Source organism: Cynocephalus volans, chromosome 1 (genome assembly GCF_027409185.1).
Source record: "Cynocephalus volans isolate mCynVol1 chromosome 1, mCynVol1.pri, whole genome shotgun sequence".
NCBI classification, from domain to species: Eukaryota; Metazoa; Chordata; class Mammalia; order Dermoptera; family Cynocephalidae; genus Cynocephalus; species Cynocephalus volans.
In genome coordinates, this window is record NC_084460.1 from 84,293,030 (window position 1) to 84,317,150 (window position 24,121).

General features: G+C 37.6%; 1 protein-coding gene across 3 annotated transcripts in view; it reads left to right on the forward strand.

The window, feature by feature from the left end:
• RSRC1 (arginine and serine rich coiled-coil 1) overlaps positions 1 to 14,797 on the forward strand; it is a 416,602-nt gene extending 401,805 nt beyond the window's left edge. For all 3 annotated transcript variants that reach the window (XM_063112527.1, XM_063112546.1, XM_063112537.1), the window contains 3 exons: positions 3,686 to 3,792; positions 13,684 to 13,836; positions 14,243 to 14,797. In XM_063112527.1, coding sequence (XP_062968597.1) covers positions 3,686 to 3,792; positions 13,684 to 13,836; positions 14,243 to 14,335 — 353 coding nt within the window. In that variant the 3' untranslated portion in view covers positions 14,336 to 14,797. The remainder of the gene's footprint in view (positions 1 to 3,685; positions 3,793 to 13,683; positions 13,837 to 14,242) is intronic.
• The last annotated feature ends 9,324 nt before the right edge of the window (positions 14,798 to 24,121 follow it).

Consider the following 24,121-nt stretch of genomic DNA (forward strand, 5'->3'; position numbering starts at 1 on the left):
GAAACAAATGTTTTCATATTGACATCAAAGTTGGATCACACGGAATGGCAGCCATTATGACTTTTCTCTGCTACATTAACACTATTATACATCCAGTAATATGGGGTGTGTTCATATTAATAAATTAGCTAGGTAAAGAGTCTTCTCTCATTTCCCATGCTCAATTAGTACATTGCCTAGTTAAAATCCAGAGGAGCTTTTATTCTAAAGCATGTGGAACTATTTTCTCTTCCATGGCACTGTGACAATGCTTGCTTTTATGCAGGAGAATGTATTCTTACAACGATGGAAGTATTGACTGTGGTGGCTGCTACTTCCAAGCATTCCATGTGTGATTTCTCACATGCAAAAAGACTGGTTAGAGCCTTACAGCCGTCAGGGACACATCTTCAAAAGAGCTATATTTCCCATAAAAAAACTGGAGTTTGCACAACACTATATAATTATAATTTGTGACTGACGAAAAGTTGAGACAAAGATTTTTCATACAATATTAATTTTTATTGAACTTATGAAACCAAAAAAATTTTTATACTCTATATTTATCTCTGTAGCAATATTTAACCTTTTTAGCTTAGAGCTGCTGGAATGTAGAAATTACTTGGATGCAAATAACTTCACGTTCTTGGCAAACTAGTTATTACAGTTGTTTCTTAGAAAGTAAATCCAGCTATTATCCATGATGTCCAAAACCCAGAATTAAGTGCCTAGCCAAGAATACAATAGCACCTAATTCGACTATCGACTATATATTCATATTAGCTTTGAATAAGAGTTTAAAACAGCAGGCTGACTGGTTTCCTCAGCTGGGTAGAGCATGGTGTTATAAAACCCAGGTAAAGGTTTCAGATTCAGATCACCATACTGGCCAGCCCCCCCCCCCCCCGAAAAAAAGAAAACTAAAAATTAAAAAAATAAAACAGCAAGGGTGTGAACCATAATGTTACATTTTTTCTGCCCAGCTAGCATCTGAGAAAGAAAATGTAAAAATAGGAAATGAAAGCACTAACTATAATAGCAAAAAAAACTAGAAACAACTTAACCATCAATAGGGCTTTGGTGGGAAAAAAAACTATCATAAAACTATAAAATAGATTATTATGCAATTGTAAAATAGAACGAGGAACTCTCTAAGCTGCTATGGAATGATAGTGAAAAAATATTAAGTGAAAAAAAGTAAAACACATAGAAGTTTAAAGTATGCTAATTTTGTATAAGCAAGAAGAGACTTATATTTTCAGAATTGTATACTTATATTTTCAGAAATAAACAGTAGAAGACAAACCCAAACCTAATAAAAATGGTTACCTGTGGATTGGAGGAAGAACTGGGGGCATGGGATAGGAAAGGAAACCTAGACCTCTCTGAATGATGTTAAGTTTTGACCTTAGAACCATGTAAATGTTTTTTGCGATTAAAAATCAAAGTAAGACCTAAAAATTAAAAAAAATAAAAACAGATGAACCTACCTATATTTCAAGTTGGTAGCATAATCACATAGAGAATTATTTCAAGTGACTTCAAAACATAGTATTTATTTTGACAATTCATCAGTGGAATAAATCCTAAGGTCAAAAAGACCATAAAGAAATTTTATTAAACTGTATTAATACACAGGATCTTCAAAAGCTCATGGAAATATTCATGTTATCTTTCAATTCCATTTTTCCAAGAACCTTTTGAAGTACCCTCATATACCTTGTTGTTAGTAGTAATGTTTGTCTTGTTATTTTGAAACTAAAACATACTCACACATTAGGAAAAACAATTAAGTACTTTTGATCATGCTATTAAGGCCTAAGTTTTTATAAAACTTATGTACACAAATATAAAATAAAAGGCTTTAACTAAAAATCCTATAATCTTTTATTTGGTTGGTAGTCTTAGCATGAACTGATATTAATTTTTCTCTTCTAAAAATAAGTATTTCCCGTCCCACCTACTGAAAAGTCCAGAGGCTATAACAATCCAGTAACAATGAATACCCCTTGTACCTGGATTGTTGTCTATAAATGTCATTCCCCACCAAAAGGAGTCCACATTCTTTGGAGAAATGGCTAATTTCAGGCTGGGACAGGAACCATACAAGATAATCCTGGAACATTTTATCATGCCTTAATCACTAGGGAGTATATGAAAAGGATGCAGGAGTCAACCTGAAGAGGATTTTACCCAAAAGTGAAACAATTTGAGCATCAAAATAGGAAAATGACTACCATGAACTACAAATACATTAAATATATAAATATTCATGAATTTATAATGGTCATCTTTGGGCACCTTTGGACCAAAATTGATAGAGAGAAAGGATCAAACATTTATTGTGACTTTCCTGTACAGGCTTTGTATCACAGTCACCCAATTGTCAACGAGGAAAAGTTCTTCATTACAGAAGAATCAGAGATAATAAATGCAGGAAGAATAGTAAAATTAGAAGATCACCATTTTATAACCTCTAATGAAATAATGGATCTAAGCAACAAAAAATATTGCTAAACTCATTAAGTGAAAAATTGATAGTGAACTTTATAATGGAAAGGTCAGGCTGACTCACCTGGGACCCACTGACCAATCTTACCATCACTAAAAGTCGTACAAGCACATCCTGATATGATGTAGTAAGAATCACACAGTACCACCTCTGATGTATTCTTTGGGTGGGGGGTGGGAGTTGGCAGCTGGCAGGTGCATGGATCAAACCCTAGACCTTGGTGTTATCAGCACCACACCCTAACCAACTGAGGTGACTGTCTATCCCTGATGTATTCTTGACCAAAAAACACTGAACCTGAATGTAATCAAGCCTCTAGGTCTAACTACTGCTTTACACAAAATATGGGGAATAGAGGAACATGGTAAATGACACCATGAGGATAACATCAGCCGGATCCAGGATATGCAAACTTTTACAGGATAAATGACTCAGTTTCTTCAATAAATGTAAATGAAAGGGAAGGGTGGTAGCTTGTAGGTGATGAAAAGAGACTTAAGATATTTATCAGCCAAGTGCAATGTGTGGACCTCGGACCTGTTCAGACAAACCAACTTTAAAAAGATTCCTTTTAGACAGTGAAAATTAAACCTGGACTATGTAAATGATATCAAGGGATTATTGGTATTTTTAGGTGTGAAAATGCTATTGTAGTTATGTTGTTGTTTTAAGTCCTCATCTGTTAGAGGTGCCTACTAAAATATTTAGGGGTAACATGGTATGGTGTTTGGGATTTACTTTTAAGTGCTCAAGGTTCACCTCACAAAGCTGAGGTGAGGATAGATAGATTAAATAAGAATAACAGAAAGTTAATGATTATAGAAGCTGAGTGATGGGTACAGGTGGATTCATTGTGCTCTTATTCCTTTTATATGTATCTACAATAAAATGTTAAAATAAAAGTTTAAAAAAAAAAAAAAACTTCCCACCAGATTAGGCAGTATCCTTATAGCAGTGACTTTTTAGCAATGTTTTGGGTTTTACGTGAGGGTCTTTGTTCATAGGAATGTTATATTTGTGGATCTCAGGGGGGGAAAAGTTTCTTGTTAGAGCTTAAATATAATGTCTTTTCATCCAGTTAAATTCCATAAGTAGTAAAATTTCTTCATAGAAAGAAAGAAAGAACATTGCTTAGGTATAGAGTTGTTAACAAGCTTACACCAAAATACACTAACTTTATACCCTCTTTTTTAGACCAAGCCACACTGGTAGAACAAGTAAAAAGAGTAAAAGAAATTGAAGCTATTGAAAGTGATTCTTTTGTTCAGCAGACATTCAGATCAAGTAAAGAAGTCAAAAAGGTAAGTTTTCATCCAGGCATTATGAATAGCCTTTGGATTCCAACTGAAGAGATGCTTTATTAAAGGATTTTACTTACATGTAAGTTCTTCTTCTAATAGATGGATGAAGTAGGGCAAAAGATTGTCAGACATGTTGTTGAGAGAGAGAGTGAATCAGTGAGAATTGTTTCACGTTTAACTTGTATAAAAATATACTGTAAAAATGTGTCTGTATATGTTCACGAAAAGCTTTTTTTTGTTCTTAATTCACCAGGAAGACAAAGTAAGATGTCCACATAATGGTTCTCTAATATTAATATGTCTTTCATGAACATACAGTTTTCTTTTCAAATGTGTACATCTACGTTTTGAATTGTCATTGCTAGAAAAAAGTTAGAAAAGGACTTTAATGATAAAACTATTACCCAGCATGGTAGTATATATCCAATATGTTCAGTTATTATTACCCAGTAGTAACATATATCACCATTCTTTGCCTAGATGGATATCATTTATTCAACTCTGGTGAAGGGAGCTTAGATTAACATTTTATTTCTGTTGAATATTTCATGTATTCTTTCACTGATTAGTAGGACTGCTTTTAGGAATTTGTTTATATTTTTTTACTAAGAAAAGGCATTCTAGGAAATACATGTATTCTTTAACATCCTTATAACGAGGACAGGGTTATAATTACCACTTACTCTAAAATATTGTACATATATAAATGTATTAATGGCTGCAAATATCTTGCTGATGAATGTATCATAATTCATTTATTTTGATATTAGGTATTTAAGTGGTTTTAAGTTTGGAGATATTACATACATGTTTGCAAATATCCACTATTATTTTCTTAAAATAATTTTTTTAATATGAAGTTATTTGTCAGAGGTTAACATTATTTATTTTAACATCTTCTCAAAGTCATCCTCCAGAAATGTTGTACTAATTCAAATTCCACCCAGAAATGCAAGGAGATGTCTGCCTCTCACTCTGTGGTTCATATGACATCCTATTAGAATTTTTCATGTTTTTTGACGTAATAGGTGAAAATTGGACTGTTTCCATTAGTGCTTTTTTTTTTTTTATTACTAGTGAGATGAAAATCTTTTCAATTTCCACATACATTTAAAAATAATTCATTCAAGAGACATGAACTGACCATGTGCTGTATGCCAGGCATAGGACTAGATAGCCTTGGATAATCCATGGTCATTTTGTTGATTTCATTTGAACTTTTGGCAGTTTGCCACCACGACTCTTAAAAAATGGAGCTATGAAATGGACATTCATAAATGTACTTGCCTGTTTTATTTCATATCTTACTCTTATATAAGGCCATTTGTATGTCCTAATTGAATTATTGTAATTTATTTATTTTTATTTATTTATTTTTTTTTTTTGCATTCTAAGATGTTTTGCAGAGCAGTTGGGGTGAAGGGAGAAAGAGGAAGGGACACAGGGATAGAGTGGGAGGACAAGGAAAGGGAGAGTGGGGCATGGCCAAGGCCCATGGCACCCCCCTCATTCTGGCAGAGGAGCCCAGAGACCTTCTGGTGGTGGTTCAGTCGTGTCTGGGCTGGATGTGGGTGTCAGGGGGGCCAAGGGCCTCAATCACAACCTGGGGGGAGCCCACACTCCGGCTTGGGAGCCCAGCTTGCTCCCAGCAGCAACTCAATGGTCATCACTGGGCTGGATGCAGATGTTGGGAGGTATGTAGCTGAGGCCCTCAGCCCACTCCCTACCCCGGCTTAGGAGCCCAGAGACCTTCTGTTCCTTCTGGTCTTTCTATGTTTCATAGGTGTTCTTTGGTGGTGTTAGGCCTTTACTGGTTAATATCAAAATTTTGTCTCTGATCTGTGGGTGTTTTGTTTTTCTTTCAGTTCTGTGTTAGATTATTAGCTACCACCACCACTTAAATTCTGCACTGGAACTAATTTATTGTCATGTGGTTACTTCTAAAATGGGGGAACTTCCTGTGAGGACGAGCACTTGAGTCCTGTGATTGAGCTAAATTGCTGCTTTGCTGCTGATTCTCTGACGAAGGCTTTTTGTGCAGCTCCAGTTTTAATTGTTGACCTTGTAGTAAGCACTTCCAGGTCTTGTGAGGTCTGGTACACCCGGGTTGTGTGGAAACTCTGGTCTGGGCCTGAGTTTTTTTAGCAAACTGCACCCCCTGCCATTCTGTATTCTTCACCAGTCTGCAGTAAGTGATTCTATGCTGAATGGGGGGCAGATCAGCTGTCCATGTTGTGCCTCAATGTGCCCGTCCCCACCACCACCGACACTCCAAACACTTCCCATAGTATCAGCCATGTGCTGGTACCTTGCAATGACTCACTGGCCTCTGAGTGGCTCTTATTTTCAGTTGTCTGTGGCCCCTCACTCCTCTGTGGGTCCACAGGAACCCTGTCAGTGGTCTAGCTGGCCCGGGGGTCACCTAGGACCTCTTCTCCCCTGCAGCCTCCAAGCAACTTCATACGAAGGGGGCACAGCTGTGGCTTTTGCCAGCTCTTGTTCCATGTGCTTAGCAGCTCCAGCCTTGAAGTGGTCAGGGCTTGAAATGGTTGGAGCTTGAAACGGTCGGAGCAATCCTTTCTATCTCCCGTCATGGCTTCCCCCACTTTCATGCACTACATAGGTCTCTCCTCCTCTTCCCCTGAGCTCTAGTGGCCCCAGCTTGGCAGTCTTTGCTTTTTTAATAATAGTAAATTTGTTGATCATGGGAGAAAGTAACACTGGATACCCTCTATTCCACCATCTTAACTAGAAATCTGTCATTTATTTTAAAATTTACTTTCCTAGTATTTGTTATCTGAAGTTCACGCTGACTTCCCAGTTCGCGTTGGACTCTCATGATAAACTAGCATTTTCTTTCTGTGGAAATACTTATTCCTCCGTAATTAATACACTGGGTTTTCTTCTAAGCAACTTTTTACTGTTTGGTACTAATTATTAATATTTCTCTTTAAACTTATTTTTAATTCAGTGCTTCTCCAAGAAAGCATTTGCTGAAAGGTGGGAAGTGGTGCCAACAGGAAAAAATGCTAAAAAGCCTTAGGAGATGAATGCATAATATGTGAATGCATAATAGTCCAAAGTCTTAGCCATCCAATGCTGTACTTTTATTAGTCACCACACTTTGAAATGATCAGAAGAACAGTGGTAGGCTAACAATGAATAAATTCACATTCAACTGAAATATAAAACAGAGGGGACATTTTACTAGTTTAGAAAGTGATATCCCTTTCTAGATTCTAAAGTGTCTGTGTCTGCAATATAAGGCCAGGATTCAGGATGTCCAAGAAGCTGAATTATTTATCAGGAGATTACTTAGCAAAGAGAGGTAAATTATCTTGAGGACTACTTCATCCAGATCATGGAGAGATATGTTGGGCTATCCCTGATGCATAGTAAAGATTAACTCTCTTGAGGACTAAATTACCGATGACCCTACTTTCAACATCTTTTTCTGTTGAACATCTTTCTATACACACTTTGGTATAAAGTTCGTGTCTCCAAGAAGGGCTTTTCTATGCTAGCCACGTCTTCAGTTGGTACAGTCTTTCTTTAGCTGTGTTAATTCCGCTAATTAAGCTAGGGAGCTGTTACCATAAAAATGGCTATTACTAATGCCATAATAGACACTGTGTCTCCTGCAGCACATATTGATTTAACTAGTTTAATTCTCAGAAATCATATTTCTCTTGTCTGAGTAGATGGAGAATCTATGATAGCTCCTGATACATCATTAACTTCAGGAAACAAGATGCAGCTTGTTTTCAAACTGCTGTCTCAAATAAGCTTCTTATTAATTATTCAACTCTAGTATTGTTGTATATGGCGGATAGTCCCCTGTGTTCAAAAGGAGGGTAAATAACTCTGTGTGGCAGGATCTTAGAACATTTTAAAACTAATTTTTCCAAACTGAGCCATCAGGTGGCAGTGTTATTCAAAGCCAGATGTTTGGTAGTGGCCATGTTAAGGTTTTGTTTTATAGTTAAGGTAAAATTTTCTCTTACAGTTTTCCTAATTTAAATAAAGAAACAGTTAATGGTTCTCCCACATATTTTTTAATTATCTGTTATTAAATAATGACTGCCAAACTCTGATCCTAAACTCTAAGAGTGTCACCTTGTACATGTGTAGACACTTCTCAAAGAAAACAATGTACTCTGCAAATAAAAACAGAATGAGATTACTTGGTTTATATACTACAATGTTATCTCTGCCACCTGAATAGGTGGGATCAATGTCTTTGGCAACTAGAATAATAGCATGCCACATCTCTTCAAAGCAATTCAACATGGACAGCCAGTCTCCTAGCTAAGTCCTATGCAGCTGAGATATGCAAAATGACATGCTTGTGCAGTCTCTGGAGGGCAGTATAGACTAACAAAAATCAATGTCCTGGGCCTCATTGGATTAGCATACTTCCCACTTTTTCCTGTGCAGAATATTGGGCTTTATTGTTAAATGTCCTCAGTTTTATAAAGGGTCAATATAATATCACTTAGCACCATGAGTCTTCTAGGCCCAGTGTGTTGCAGACATGCAAAAATGTTTGAGACCTGCAGAAAAAAAATATTGCCTCTAAACTATAAGAAGAAAACTGCCAAATCAAATTCAATAAATATTTCTTTAAATGTCTGTAAAAGTTAACATTATAATTAATATTCACATCATTGTTAGAATTAGTATTCATAAACATCTCCACATTTGAAAACAATTTATAGAACAGATTTCTCTTTGCAAGAATTCCTTAAAAACATTTGACAACTCCCCAGATATCCAGCCTTCAAGGCCCTTTTGTCTCCAAGAGTATAAATTTCTCCTATGAATGCAGACCAGTTTCCATTAGCATAAAAAAATTACAGTATTTTAATTAAATAAAATATTTACATGCCAAAAAAAAAGTGGCTCTTGACATCATCACTTCCAAAATAGCTCAGAATTTGTCTCCTCTCAACTCTCAGTGGTTACCCCTCCAATCCAAGTCACCATCTCACTCTTAAACTGTTGCAAGAGCTCCCCCGATTGGTCTTCCTGTTTTTCTTTTTGCATGTCTCTAGTCCAGGACCCCATACAACAGCCAGGACAATCTTTTTAAGAATTAATTAGACTCCTGCTACTGACCATTACAAAATAATTGGTACCAAACTTACCCTCCCACTATAAACAACTATAGAACTTGACAAGATATATGAGGCACTGGTTTTAGGTATCAAACAATAGGCAGCACAGGACTGGTGATCCTTGAGAGAAGGGATGAGCCCCACAATTACCCCAGCGTTTTGCCTAGGGATGCTCTCCTGCTATGGTGCTGGGAAGTGATACCTAAACAGAGTGGTAGTGTGGCTGAGTTAAGGAAACAGTGAGCCAAGTTCTGGGCTGCAGGGTCCAGCCATCCTTTTGCTCACTATACACCAGCACTTCCGGTCTTCTTTCTGATCTTCAAACACACCAAGCTCTTCTCCTCTCAGGACCTTTCTATTTACTGTCCCCTCTGACCAGAGCACTCTTCCTTTTCTTCACATGCCAGGCTCCTTCTCATTCTTCAGGTCTTAAATTTCACTTCTTGAGAGCCAATGTCCCTAGCCAGCCAGTATGAAGTAGATGTTTTTCCCTCCCCATCCCCCATCATTCTCTGTGTCACCAATTCCTTACTACATATACTACGCTTACTACACACACTTACTCCACATACAACAATTTGTGATCATGGGTTTTTTTGGGGGGGGTGGTATTTATTCATTTATAATCTGTCATCTGCATTAGCAACATGTAACCTCCAGCTGGGACAGGGATCATATCTATTTTACTCTCCCTTATGTACCCAATGTTTAGCAATTAGTAGTACTCAATAAATACTGGTTAAATAGATGGATCTCCAATTCTTAAATAATTTTACCTAAGGAAGGATTAACTAATTCATGCATATTTCATTCTTCCTGGTGACATCTAATTTACGCTTCATTCAGAAAAGTGCATGTTCAAAAGTAGATAAGTAAAAAAAAAGTGGAAATTGAAAACCAATAGGTGTAGAACCTGTAGGTGTAGGGAAAGGCTACGTGGTGGAAATAATCTTCCATTAATTTCAGCTTCTCATCTAATTCATTGTATATTATCCCTGCAATTTTGCTGCCAATCATTCACTTCCCTGGGCTTCTCCTTTCTCAGGAAAGAAGTATTGAAATTTCTTCAATAAGCAATACACTTATGTCTCCTTCAAGGCAGGAACAATGATTTATTAGTCTTTGTGTTCCCAGCATTTAGTACATTACGTAGAGCCTGGTAAACACTCAGTAAATATGGAATGTATTGAATGTCCACAGTTTGCAAGATAGTATAAGAAATCTTAGAGGTTTTTTTTTTTTTTTTTTTTTTATTGAATCAAAATCAATTATACATATTTTGGGGGTTGAATATTGAGATATGTTGATTAAATCAATATTACTGGCATATATATTGTTACAAATAGTAATTATTCTTTATGCCCCTTGTCCAACCTCTCCCCTTCCCCCATGGCATCCCCCTCCCCCCTCTAATTGCCCTAGTTTTCTTCTCTCCTTCTGAAAGAATAATGGTTACTGTTAACTTGTTGCCTAGATGATCTGTCCAATGCTGAGAGATGTGATCAGGTCCCCCAATATTATCATAGAGCAGATGCTTCTTCTGTCACTCTGAAATGGGTTTTGTGGAAAGAGACATCCTCTTCTTTTCTTTGTCTCTGCTGGTGACTCTTCTTGTGTCAATGCACTCCAGTGGTTGGCGGACCACCTGCGTGGTGGCTGTGCCGTCTAGCCACTTTTGCAACAGCCATGGTTATTGTGGTGGCTGTGGTGGGCCACCCACATGGAGGTGCTACTTTTGGCATGCTCCTTGGCACTGGCGGTATGCCTGGTTGTGGGGTGTGTCTGGTCCCCTTCTCCATGGCTCTAGTCCCTGGGCAGGCCCCAAGGCTCTGGTGCCATGTGCCTGGTTGTGGGAGAGAGGTCCGGTCCCCGTCTCCATGCCTTAGGTCCCTGGGCGGGCCCTGAAGCTCTGGCATGGTGTGCCTGGTTGTGGGAGAGAGGACCATTCCCCTTCTCCTTGCCCTGGGTCCCTGGGTGGGCTCCAAGGTGCTGCCATGTTGTGCCTGATTGTGGGAGAGAGGTCCGGTCCCCTTCTCCATACCCTGGGTCCCTGGGTGGGCTCTGAGGTGCTGGCATGTTGTGCCTGGTTGTGAGAGGGTGGTCTGGTCCCCAACTCCATTTCCCAGATCCCTGGTGAGCCCCAAGGTGCTGGCTCAGTGTGCCTGGTTGTGGGAGAGAGGTCCAGTACCCTTCTCCTTGCCTTGGGTCCCTGGGCAGGCCCCAAGGTGCTGGCGTGATGTGCCTGGTTGTGGGAGGGGGGGTCCAGTCCGCTTCTCCATGCTTCAGGTCCCCAGGCTGGCCCCGAGGCACGGGTGCAGTGTGCCTGGAAGTGGGAGTGGGGTCCGGTCCCCAGATCCAAGCCTCCAGTTCCCAGGCAGGCCCCAAGGTGCTGGTGGTGTGCCTGGGCCAGAAATAATTTTTTGTCCTTTGCTTCTAACATGGGGGAACTTCCTGTGGGAACCAGTACTTGAGCTGTGTGGTTGTTTAAGTTGCTACTTTGCTGCTGTTTCCCTAGGGAAGGCTTTTTGTGCAGCTCAGGTTTAATGGTTGACCTTATAGGTACTTCCGGCTCTCCAGAGACCTGGTGCACCTGGGTTGTGTAGACACTCTGATCTGGGCCTGAGTTTTTTCATCAAACTGCACCCCATGCAATTCTGCATTCCTGACCAGTCTCCTCTGAGTGGTCCTGTGCTAACTGGGGGTCAGATCAGCTGTCCTTGCTGCGTCCCAGTGTTCCCTGGTGGGCACGTCTCCCCCACCGCCCCTGCTGCAAGCACTTCCCATGAGATGGTCCCTGCGCCTGTCACTTGCAATGACTCACTGGCCTCTGAGTGGCTCCCTTTTTTCAGTTGTTCTGGCTCCTCGCTCCTGCGTGGGTCCACGGGAACCCTATTAGTGGTCTTGTCCTGGGGCCCACCAAGGCCCTCTTCTCTCTTGCTCCCTCCAAGTAACTCCATCTGAAGGGCACAGCTGCAGCTTCTGCCGGCTCCTGCTCCATGCACTCATCAGCTCGAGCCTTAAAGCGAAATGCTCAGAGCAGCTTTTTCTTTCTCTCATCATAGTTTCTCCTGCCTTGATGAACTCCACAGGTCTCTCCTCTTCCCCTGAGCTCCAGCGGCCCCAGATTGGCTGATGTTACATTTTTATAGTTGTAAATTGGTTGATTTGTGGGAGAGAGTGATGCTGGGAACCGTCTATTACACCATCTTTATTGGCTCCCCTTAGAGTTTTATTTTTTACGAAAGATATCACATACCTTTTTTCCAAACTTTTATATTAATTTTTAAATGTTCTAAGTAGCTTTGAGCAGAGACTGCTATCTTTTTACAAACTGTCAGTATGCTTTTGGTCAAAAATTGGAGAACACAGAAGAAAATAAAAAGAGCTGATATGTTTGGCAAAAATAAATAAATAAACGATAGCCTTTGAGTCTGTCAACTGATGAATGGATAAACAAAATGTGGTAAATCCATACAATGAAATATTATTTAGCAGTAAAAAGGAATGAAGTGATGATACATGCTACAAAATGGATGAACTTTACAAAAAGAATGAGATTCTGCCATTCGCAGCAACATGTATGAGCTTGGAGAAAATTACATTAAGTGAAATAAGTCAGGCACAGAAAGAGAAATACTATGTCTTTGCTCACAAGTGGGAGCTAAGAAATAAAGAAAGAAAGACCATAATAAAACATTGAACTTTCAGAAAGAGAAAACAGACCTATAATTACCAGAGGTGGGAAAGGGGGAGAGGGAGACACGGATTAATTGGGAAAGAGATACAAAAAGTAATTATGATTTGTTATGATGAACATGCTAATAATATTGATTTGATCATCACATACTGTACACAAATACTAATAGTCAACTCTGTACCCCATAAATATATATAAATAAAAATAATAAAAAATAAAAAATAATTATACTAAATGAAAGAGTGTGTCACAAATGACCACATATTGTATGATTCCTTTTATGGAATGTCCAGAATAGACAAAGCTATAGAGAAAGTGGATTGGTAGTTGCCTGGGGATGAGAAGGTTGGGAGAAATGGGGAGTGATTGCTAATGGGTATGGGTTTTAGGAGGGATGATGATGTTCTAAAATTTGATTCTGATAATACTTGTACAACTCTGTGGGTATGCTAAAAGCCATTGAATTGTGTACTTTAAATGAGTGAATTGTATGTGAATTGTATCTTAGTAAGACTGTTTTTGGTTTGGGGGTTTTTGTTTTGTTTTGTTTTATTTTTTGACCAGTAAGGGGATCGCAGCCCTCCACACGGTGCATGCACCGGTCATCCCAATATGGGATCTGAACCTGCGGCCTCTGTGCTACCAGCGCCGCACTCTCCCGAGTGAGCCACCGGGCCAGCCCAATAAGACTGTTATTTAAAAAAAAAAGATAACCTTTGAATTTGCTTTTTATACAAGGAGGCCAACTGAATGCTGGAGATTTGTTGTAAGCTCGTTTTGATTAATAGAATTTAGATGTATTAAATATATTTTTTTTAATAGTATAGATGCGTAAGTACCAATTTCTTAAGAAAAATATGCTAATCATAAGAAATGATAAACATTTCCCCAACATTTTTATGTTGGTTTGTTTTAGGAATAATTGTTTCTCATTCAGTAACACAATGTAGGGCCTTTGTGAGATGAGTATCATCTCAAAGGAGACTAACTGAGCAATTATTCAAAATCAGAAATATTATTAAAGCAAAATTCTAAGTACATATTGTGTTCAAATTAATATGGGTTGTTATCTTTCAGTCAGTGGAACCTAGTGAAGTGAAACATGGAACTTCAACATCAGGACCAACATCAGTAGTTGCTGAACCGCCCAGTATGGAAAAAGAAGTAGACCCCAGCAGCATCCCTACTGCGATCAAGTACCAAGATGACAATTCTCTGGCTCATCCTAATGTAAGATCCTTTAAACCTTAAGAATATCAACTGAAGTCTAGGTAAAGTTCTAATTCTGGTTTAGCTGTAGTTTGTTCATTGACTGTGGTGATGTCACTAACGTATTTAGCTGTTTTCTGTGAAATGACATGATTGTACTTTGTCTCAGAAAAGCTGTAGAATATAAACTTCACAAAAAGGTGCAAAATTGTTAACCAGTGGTGTTGATATTAGTCCTTTTACTCCAAGACTTTCCAAACATTATTAATTCCAAATAGGTGGTCTTCAATTAAGAAGTCATCAAGAGTTAAACAGTATCCAAATCTTGTGCTGAGAGATATATTCATAAAGATTATTTGTGTCATATTAGGTCAAATCTGTTATTGACAGACAGTAACATTTTTTTCTTTTTCTTTTCTTGTTTCAGTTATTTATTGAGAAAGCTGATGCTGAAGAAAAGTGGTTCAAGAGATTAATTGCCCTTCGACAGGAAAGACTAATGGGCAGTCCTGTGGCCTAACTAATATACATATGGTTAAATTGACAGTAACATTGGAAATTTAGGTTTTTAAATCCCATATTAACTTTTTACTCTTAAAAAGAATTTAGCTGATTATGTAAAAATGTAATCTCATTTCATTCTTCTCTCATGTTTCCTTGAATATTGGTTGATTTGAACTGAATCAAACACTGAATACTAAAACTAGGGTAAAATTTAAGAATGTTATGCTGTTAATAAAGCTAATTATAAAAATATCCATGTTAAAATAAATAGTACACAATAGTGTTGCTTAGTGCAATTCAAAAAAATTCAAGTTGTCATTTAGAACACAATTTTGATTAATCATGCATATATAAGAATCAAATTACATGCTATAAATATGAGATCTCATCTTCCATGTATTATGAAACCATGTTTGAATCTTTCATTTCACCTTACTGTCAATTTTTAGGCACAATAAAAAGCACCCTAAACAATCTAAGGAGAATGAGCATGTAAAACTTAAAGGAATAACATGCATATTAAAATTTTTTCTTGAAAATTAAATAAATTGATGATTTTTACTTAGAGATCAGCTTCTACTAAGGTGCTCCTTTGAAACACTTTAGCAGATCCTAGCTCATTCTTTCAGAAATCCCATGTTCATGCTAGACCTAACCAGTTGGCCAAATACTCATGATGCGTAAGTCATTATTGAGAACACTAATAAGAACTCTCACTTCAGTCTTACTTAACCAACTGCTATTCCCTGTGTAGGAAGCCAGCTAATTGTTGTTTTGATAGGGCTATCTTTCATTGTAGAATACCTTTCTCTAGTAGCTGAATGACAGTCAACTGTGCATTCCATATTGAACATGCCAGAGATAAGGACTTTTAGGCCTTGCATTACACAACTGGTTTTCAGTTGCTGACATGAGTTTTCCCTTTTCTATTTTGTTCTGTTGTCCAGTCTCACTCTAATTTAGTCTCTATGAATACTATAGCTCAGAACACAAAATAAGCATGAAAAGTCCTTAAAATAGGATTACCATCATATAGGATATTTTAATGCCGTCTTTTTTATATTTCTGGAACTACTAAAATTCTAATCTCTATTGGAAACGAAAAATATAAAGAACCTAGGCTGAATTGCAAACGGTATGAAATACACTGATGATGAAATACTTGTTTCCATACAAACATGTTTTTCCATTCTAAATAGATGCTAGTGTTGTTTTTATCCTTAGCTATAAATGAAAGTACCCAGTATGAATTCAGATTTGTGTGGTTTTTAATATAGATATACAAATTTTTAATGACTTAAAAAGAGGGATTATGGTTTCTGAAAAATTTGGATTTTCTCCTTTGCCTAACCTGTGAACTCTGAAAGTAGTATCACTGTCTTGGAAAGTGTATTTTAGTGGTCTGTGCAAAATTATAGATTGTCACTTGGGCCACTAGTGATTCTCCACAGAAACTGGACTAGGCAGTTTTCTCAATATGCCTGACATTCCTCATTTATAAAGTAGTGAAAACATGATCTACTTTAATTATACTTAACACCAGTGTTCCTCTGTGGCAGGTACCCCATATATAGAAGCTTGGTCTTCAATAGATTTGTATTTTTTTAAAGCTAAATTTTTCATGGAGAATAGAAAATCAAATTTTTTTTAAAAATGAACTAAGCTCTTGTCCCTGCAGGAACTCAATGACTTCCCTCCTTCCTTATTTCCAACCTGATTTATTTTGATAATTAACTTTGTTTACCTGTGTTCCTGTCAAAAACCACAATATTACCAAACAAGCCAAATCAAATTTAATGAGAAAGACTTCAAGTTAGGTGATGCATCCCAGCCTTTTTTAATATCCTAATGTCATGAGCCTATAAAACAGAACAACCTCTTTCATGTCACTTGATTAATGATAACAATTTGGACTTACATGAGACCTTAAGTGTTTTTTGAACACTGATATCTTACAAAATGATGGCTACTAATAATACAAGTTGGGTTTTCATTTCTGACTTCTGAGTGCAGTCTTAGGGAAAATAGTATAAGATCAGTATTTCTGGCACTCCCTAATTATGAGGAGGCAGATACCTAAAGAAATGAGGACAAAACACTTTGAGTCATTCACCTATTTCAGCATCCTAGCATGTAAAATGAGGATACTAATAGCAGACCTGCCTACTTTGATTTTTCAGTAAAAGGACATAAAAGAAAGCTCTTGATAGAGAAAAGTATACTGTTTATGCCAAGGGAACATTTTGACATGGTTGACATCCTATTGAAATATGCAACAAATACTTGTACGGATAATGATTTGAAAAGCTACACTCCAACTTCAGTGTACATTTTATGTATGTTCTTTAACTGCCGTGGTCAATAGTCTCCATCCCAACTTTGTCCTTAGACTTTTCTGATTTCCCTCCCTGCCAAGGCCACAAGAAACCCTACTTGCTCTGCAGGTAGTGACCTACCATCTACTTACTTGAGGAATCTAAGGTCTTCTTCACTTCACGGTCAGATTTACCCATTTAGTCATTAACATCATTTTGAGTACCTGGTTTATGTTGGGCACAGTAAAGAGTAGGTACATGGGGGATCCTGCCCTCCAGAGTCTTAGTTATGAAGTCCAGACATGTAAATGATGTAAGAGCTATCATAGTACTTGGTGGCAGAGGAGAGGACTTGGATGCAAAGAGAGAAATTACTGTGAGTTAAAAAATTAAGGAAAACTTTGTGGAAGAGATCACACTGAAGTGAGACTCAAAAGATAAGAAAGCTGGATCCACAGGAGCTCACGGTCACCAATTTGCATCTTCCTGATTGTGATTTTAGAAGGTAGAGACCTGCTGCAATTCTAACCTAAGGAAAGAGTCCCTCTCATGAAAGACCCAAATAGCCCTGCTTCTCAGTCTTATCAAAAATCCAAGCAAACATCTAGGTTCCTGGTCACCCTCTGACTATCTGTGACCATTTCTTCCTTCTAGTGGAGAATCAGCTTAATATGTCTTTATTTGGCCACTAGCATCAAATAATCTTGCATTACTGCTGCTTTTCAGCCAAGAAAACGTGAGGTTCTGCAATGATAGCTGCAAAGAGATCTTCAGTGCCTCTAAGAAAGAATTGCATCTGCCAATGAGGGCTTGCACAGTCGTATGGACCACTGTGTGTTCCCTGATACTCTGTTTTTCCACTCTGCTGTTAGAGAAAACATCATTTTGGAGCTAAAAGATGCAATTCATTTGCCTGTGGTTAGGTCCCTCCCCAAATTTACCTTTGGTTTTGGCATCAAGTAAAAATTTTTTAAGTGACCAAATAAGACAGTAACAAAAACTGGAAATGACACAAGACATAGGAGATTTGTTGGTCACTAAGCCGTAGATGAGTTGATCTGGAATGCTTGTACTCATGTTACTCCTTCCTTTCCTCCTTTCCCTACCCTGACATTCCTTGTGAGCATTATTACAAAAGAGATTTTAAACCAGATCTTGGCCATTACACAATTGATACAGTGCTTGGATTATTTAGACAATTTTTAAATGTCATCCTATAAGTCTTACTCTATGGAATTCCTTTATGGAATAATGGAAAAGTCAGGCCTTCTGATAAGAAAACATTTGAGTCTTTACAGCAAAGCAGGAATAAAAAGGGGGGGGGGAAGAACACCTTTTAAATTCTGTAATCATCTCAACCTTTTATCATAGGGATGGACGCTGATCAATATATTCAGCTCTATTTGGTGTATTTGGTGGGGCTTTTTTTCCTAAATCAAAGAAAATGCCCTGTCATAATAGAGTTCTAAGTTGTTTTTGCTACCACTGTATCTCCAGAATCTGGCCCAATGCCTGACACAGAAAAGTTCTCAATAAATATTTTTTAATGAGGGAAGAATTAATTTGCCCATCTCAAGTGGGAAATCTATTTAGCAGTCTTGTTATTTAAATTATTCAAGCTATTTGGAGCCAGTGAAAAAATAAATGAATGAATTTCATAACCAAATTAGTTTGGTTTCTCTGATTTATCTCTCTAAAGGTCTCTGAGCTGACAGAGGCCTTTGGATTTCATGGGGAAGCAAAGAGTATGTGGTGCCTTCCCTATTGCCTCGGGGACACGCAACACAGGGGACAGAGTTTAAACGAAGATCTTATTAGTCGTGCACTTGCCCCAACTTTCTTTCTGGTCTAATTTTTCTACCATGTAAATATTTCAAGTGATATGGATGTGGTCATTCAGGGTCCACCTTCTGGCTCCTGTGATTGCTTTCCTTCCAAAGGTGTAGGTCAATTTTCAAGAAATAAAGGCTACCAATGTAGTAAGACAACACTTTAAACTCAACAGTGTACTGTTTTATTTTTAGGTCTTGAGAAGGAATGGCAAAATGATCCTGCTGCAATTCTCAGAGTGATGAACTGAGCTGACCCTCTCTTAGCACCTTGTAACATGGTACTCGGGCTTAAATCCCACAGTGTAAAAACCATAGTATAGTGCAGACTCCCTTCACAATCTTTTTTAAAATGAACCACTAAAATCCCATGCCTTCAGTAAAAGCCATAGCTACAATCTATCTACCCTGTACATGTTCCAAAAAAATTGTTATAAACTTAAAATGGAATTGAAAAACATAAATAATTGAGAAATAAATGTTTTCCAAATACCAGCAGAATGGATTAAATGACTATATTAAAGATTGAGTAGATTTTTAAAACAAATTCTATATCTTCTTAGCCATATTATAGTTTTCCTCTTTCCTGTTTCTGCTATAATAAGTGCAGTTGTTCTGGAGAAGATTTCATAGGATAACTAATTGATTAATAGTTTGAATAAGTAGTTTTTTCAAAATGCTATGTATTTGAATCAGCTGCAATCTAAATTACATGAGATGAAAATGGAAGGTCATCCAAAATTATAGTCTCTGATAAATACACATTCCTCCATGTTTGAAATGTTTTATAAAGGAAAGATATGATACACCTACCCCAGAGTACAGATAGTCATCCAAGCCCAGTGGTACTTAACAGCTGCTCCATCAAAAACACTCAAACCTTCAAGGAGAAACTCATTTTCCAGTTAACACTTGTTCTCCTACACCCATACTCGTGTTTCAAAGGTCATTTTCAGCAAAGGTGCTCAGAGACTTTTAACACACCTTTCTTATAATTAACAATAGGGACAGTGAGAAGTGACTGGTAAATAGGTTATCGTTCACCACAGCCTAAAAAATACCAGAGAGTTTCTATTTGGAGTCTTTAACTTGAAGTTCCAATTTCTAAGTATTTTTATCTTGTTATAATAACTGTGCCACATAATTTCAATAGATATTGTTCAACTAATTTCTAACTTTTAAGAGTGATAAAAAAAATTTTTTTTTCTTATTTTCTGAAAAACCTATTTTGGAATTGCCTTAATCTGTGGCAGGAATCACTGTCCCTTTACTAACAAAGGCAGCATAGATTTGAACTGTATCTTTACTTTGGGAGATTAAAAAAACAAAAAGACAATCTAATGTTTAAATGTCGATGAGGATTTAAATATTGGATTCCAGTTCAAATAATGGAATTGTAAATCAAATATGATGGCCACCATTTTACTAAACTAATTATGTTTCTGCTAGGTACTTCAAAATGTTCTCAATATTCATTTACATATTTTTTCTATAAATTATGTAATTTAAATATTCCAGCTAGCAAATGGCCACATATAATTTATTAAATTTGCTCATTTGCTAGCCTTGTATAGATAAAGGAAACATCCTGATAAAAGGATATACAAAATGAAAATCATATCCTGAATTAAGCTTTTTCTTAAGTGATATCTTCCACATTTTTGTGATTTGGATGTTTTGTTTGTTTTAGTTTTTTTTTTTTTTTCATTTAAAAATGCTAAAAAAACACAAAGGGAAAGGAAAGTCAGAAAATCATTAGTCAAACCATCTCAGGTCGGTACCATCTATATATCAGTCTCTTCTTCAAACCACTTAAGAACTAAAAAGTCAGTTTGCAATTAGGACAAATTGTATGTATGCTAGTACTCTCCATCATCCCTTCAGAATCATTCTTCACTCTTTTTTTTTCCCTGCAGTGTCCTAGGAGGCTGACCATTGCAGACTGCAACACCCAGTTGCCCTTGCTCTCTGGCTTTGGGTTGCATTTGGCCAGTAGGAGGCACTAGCAGGAAATCAAAGAGAAGGAGGAGAGAGAATTGGGTATCTACCTCTGCTGGGCCATGTTTCAGTGTGGTTGCTGCCCTAAGGCCAAAACTCTTGTAAGCCAGCTCCTCTCTCCAGGATACAGCTCCCTCCTCTTGCACCTTTAGATGTACAGCTGAAACAGTTACCTGTAGCTACTACTCCCTGATTGGTTCACTTAACTCTGCCCACATCTCTGTATACACTGACTTCATTAAACTCTTTTTAGTGTGTCATCTGTTTCCTACTGGGATGAAAGCTGATAAAATTATCTCCAAGATCAGTGTATCATTTAGGATTAATTAAGTATATCAATTGGTTTGGGTTTTATAAACAACACAACAGCAAAAACAAATAGTGGCTTAAATAAGAAAAACATTTTATCTCTCAAGTGAATGACATTTAAAGGTAGGCTTCAGACATCAAAGATTGGGGCTCTGGTTTCATGGTACCCAGTAGATAGCTTCTACCATGTGTCTCAAGATAGCTGCTAAAGCTCTGGCCATCAGGCCCACATTCCACATGGCCACATTCCAGGCAGCATGAAGCACGCACTCTCTCTCTTCTGAGGAGATTCAAAAGTTAAAATTACAGGAGACATAAATGTATATCTCATCAGTTGGAACTTATTCAACTGACTGTTCTCTTGTAAAGGAGATTGGGAAATGTAGTATTTCGATTGGTTCATCCATAGTAGAAAATATACTGATAATTATGAATCATAAGAAAATATTTCCTTAAAAAATATAGAAAAATATTGAAAAAGAACCTAGCTACATAGCACATCTACCCATTTGTATTTCCATTAACTCAGAAAACAATTTCATGGAATACTGCCTGGTGGCATAATCCCTTTGCCAGTTTTTCAAAGGCTACTAGACAAACACCCTTTTCATGAAGTTATATTAAGTAGTAACAGCAATAGCTTTCTGTACAAACATTTCAATCATGAAGCGAGTGAGTGACATTTAAACCTGGAGAATTCCTAATCATTTATCCTCAGTTCTCTATTCTGGGTCAATACTAACTGGTCAGTTAAGAGTAGTCTCTAAAGCCGAATGTATTCCATTTAGAGAAATCTGGCATGAATGTTTCAGCTCAACTTTCTGACATGATGGTGTGATCTCTTGGGGTGAGGGTACAGGGGAAAGGAGGCACCAGATCATCCGTTTAACTCTGGTGCCTGATTACCTCCTTGACAATTTAAGTAGTTTCCATGTCTTTACTCAACTAAGCTTTTCTTCCTTTAAAGGAAGATAAAAAGAGCTTTTCACTCATCTTTGCTCAATTCTATTTTAATTCTACATTTACCAACCAATCTTTGATCTGTGGTTTCTGTCTCTACTAGCAGGGTCTTTCTGTCAATAAATATTTTAATTTACTAAGGATTGGATTAACCAGGTTATGATCTTATGTGAGTGAACCAATAAGTTTGAATTTTTTTTACCCTATGCTTGGTCTTGAAAAGCCAAGAAAAACCATCTACAGAAAATGAGAGGCAGCTGCGCTGGGAGCCCAGTGACGCTCCCGCCGCGGGTTCGGATCCTATATAGGAATGACCGGTGCACTCACTGGCTGAGTGCCGGTCACGAAAAAAAAAAAAAAAAAAAATGACAAAAAAAAAGAAAATGAGAGGCAAAGTCTGCCTCTCTGTCCTTAGGAGAAAAGGTTCTGCCAATGCTTCCACTCTTTCCTGGCCAGTTTATCAAGGTAGCAGACCAGCTAGCAATTAGAGGCAGAAGCCCCAGCTAGTAATAGAAGTTCGTTTGCCTGGAGCATCCCCTTGCTTATATTTTTGGGAACAAAATGGATCAGCAACTCCAACGTTAAGCCACAGGTAACAATATGTAGTAGAGTATTTGTTACCCTTTGTGATGGCTTTAAAACACATCTGCAAATTCTTCAACACTTCTTCCATCAAGAGGTGGGGGATCTATGTGCCCTTACTTCAATCTGGGTCAATCTCAGTGACTGGGCTTGTAACCAATAGAATGCAACAGAAGTGGCACAGCATAACTTCCAAGACTAGTTTAGGAAAGATTTATGCTTACTTCTCTTAGGATGCTCACCCCTGAAGCCCTGAGATGTCTTATAAAGTGATCAACTACTTTGGGGCTGCCATGTTGTGAGAAAACCCAGTCACTAATGAGAATCTGCATGTTGGTGTTCTAGCTAACAGTCCCAACTGAGTTTCTAGCCAACAACCAGCATCAACCACCAGACATATGAGTGAAGACTCCTCCAGCCATAGAGTCTTCCCAGCTGAGGCCCTAGAGATAAGCCATCTTCATCTCCCTGTGGAGAGTACTAACATTAATAAAACAAATGTATTTCACAGGACCTAACTTTTTAGAATTACACACAGAAATGTTAAGCTTGCGAAAGACAGGAAACTTTTCCGGGCTAAAGTCTCTGTTGTAGATAAAGAATTGTAACACAGCAAAATTGCTGGCTCTGAGGGCAGATGTCCTTGGTGCAGCTTAACCTACTGATTGTTGTTAAGATATGTTGAGGAAGCTGCTTGATAGTTGTCTAAATATGCTGAGGAAATTGCCATACCATAGGGAAAGAAAATGTTTGCTAAGGACAAGCTGTTTGTTGGTGGATCAACTTAGTTTTTTACAAATTGCATTCTGGAATGTCACATTGTTAATTTTACTGCTGTTACTAGTTTTACACTGCCTTTGTTTTTATCTCTTTCTTTGATGATTGAATCAACTGATTTTTTTTGTGAAACTTCCTTGTCTTTAAAATAAAAGAGAGAAGCTAACTTTGAATCTGTCACATTCAGCTTTCTCCTTCGAAAAGAGGAGTTGCTGAAGTGCAGTCACTTCAGGCCTCTTGTGGCATGCATGGTGCTTTGAGTAATCCTTTTTTTGTCTCCATTACACAGAGGGAAGTGTAACATCTCCCTGTCTAGATTCCTTACACACAGAATCTGTGAGCATAATAAAATGGTTGTTTTATACCACAATGTTTAGGGAGTGGTTTGTGACATAGCCATACTAACCAAAACACCAACTCTATTTTGTCACTGAAAATCTGGTTGAACCACACACTCATAAATACTGATGTTTATATGAAGGTCTACTTAAAACTGAGTGACTGCTACCATCAGCAGAGAGGCTTCATAGCGTGGTGCTATGAAAATGAGCTGTAGAGTTAAACCTCAATTGTGGCAAGCAACCTCCTTAGCTCCCTTTCACAATCTAGTAAACAGGATAGTAATCTCTACCATGCAGAGTTCCTGTGTGAATTAGAGTTTATGTGTGTAAAACAGCACAATGCCTAGCAAAGGAAAACAAATATTTTTTAAATAGTTAAAAACATCCATATTATGCTTTTCTGATTTTATGTTCCCTGTCATTTTTGGCTTATCAGAAGGAAGCTTTATTCTCTTGTGAGTGATTTATTTTATGCAGACTCGCCATATATAGTTAGGGACAGACATACCTATAAGAGTGTTTGGGTTAAATAATAAATATAATTAGGAAATGAGAGTGCATGTAAAAACAAATATAGGGTTATTTAGTGCCTTTAGCTAGAAATCAGCATGTTCTACAAAGCTGACTGTCATGAGTAGGACTGACTGAGCCACAATCATCAAAATGACTGAGAATTAAGAAAGAAAATTAA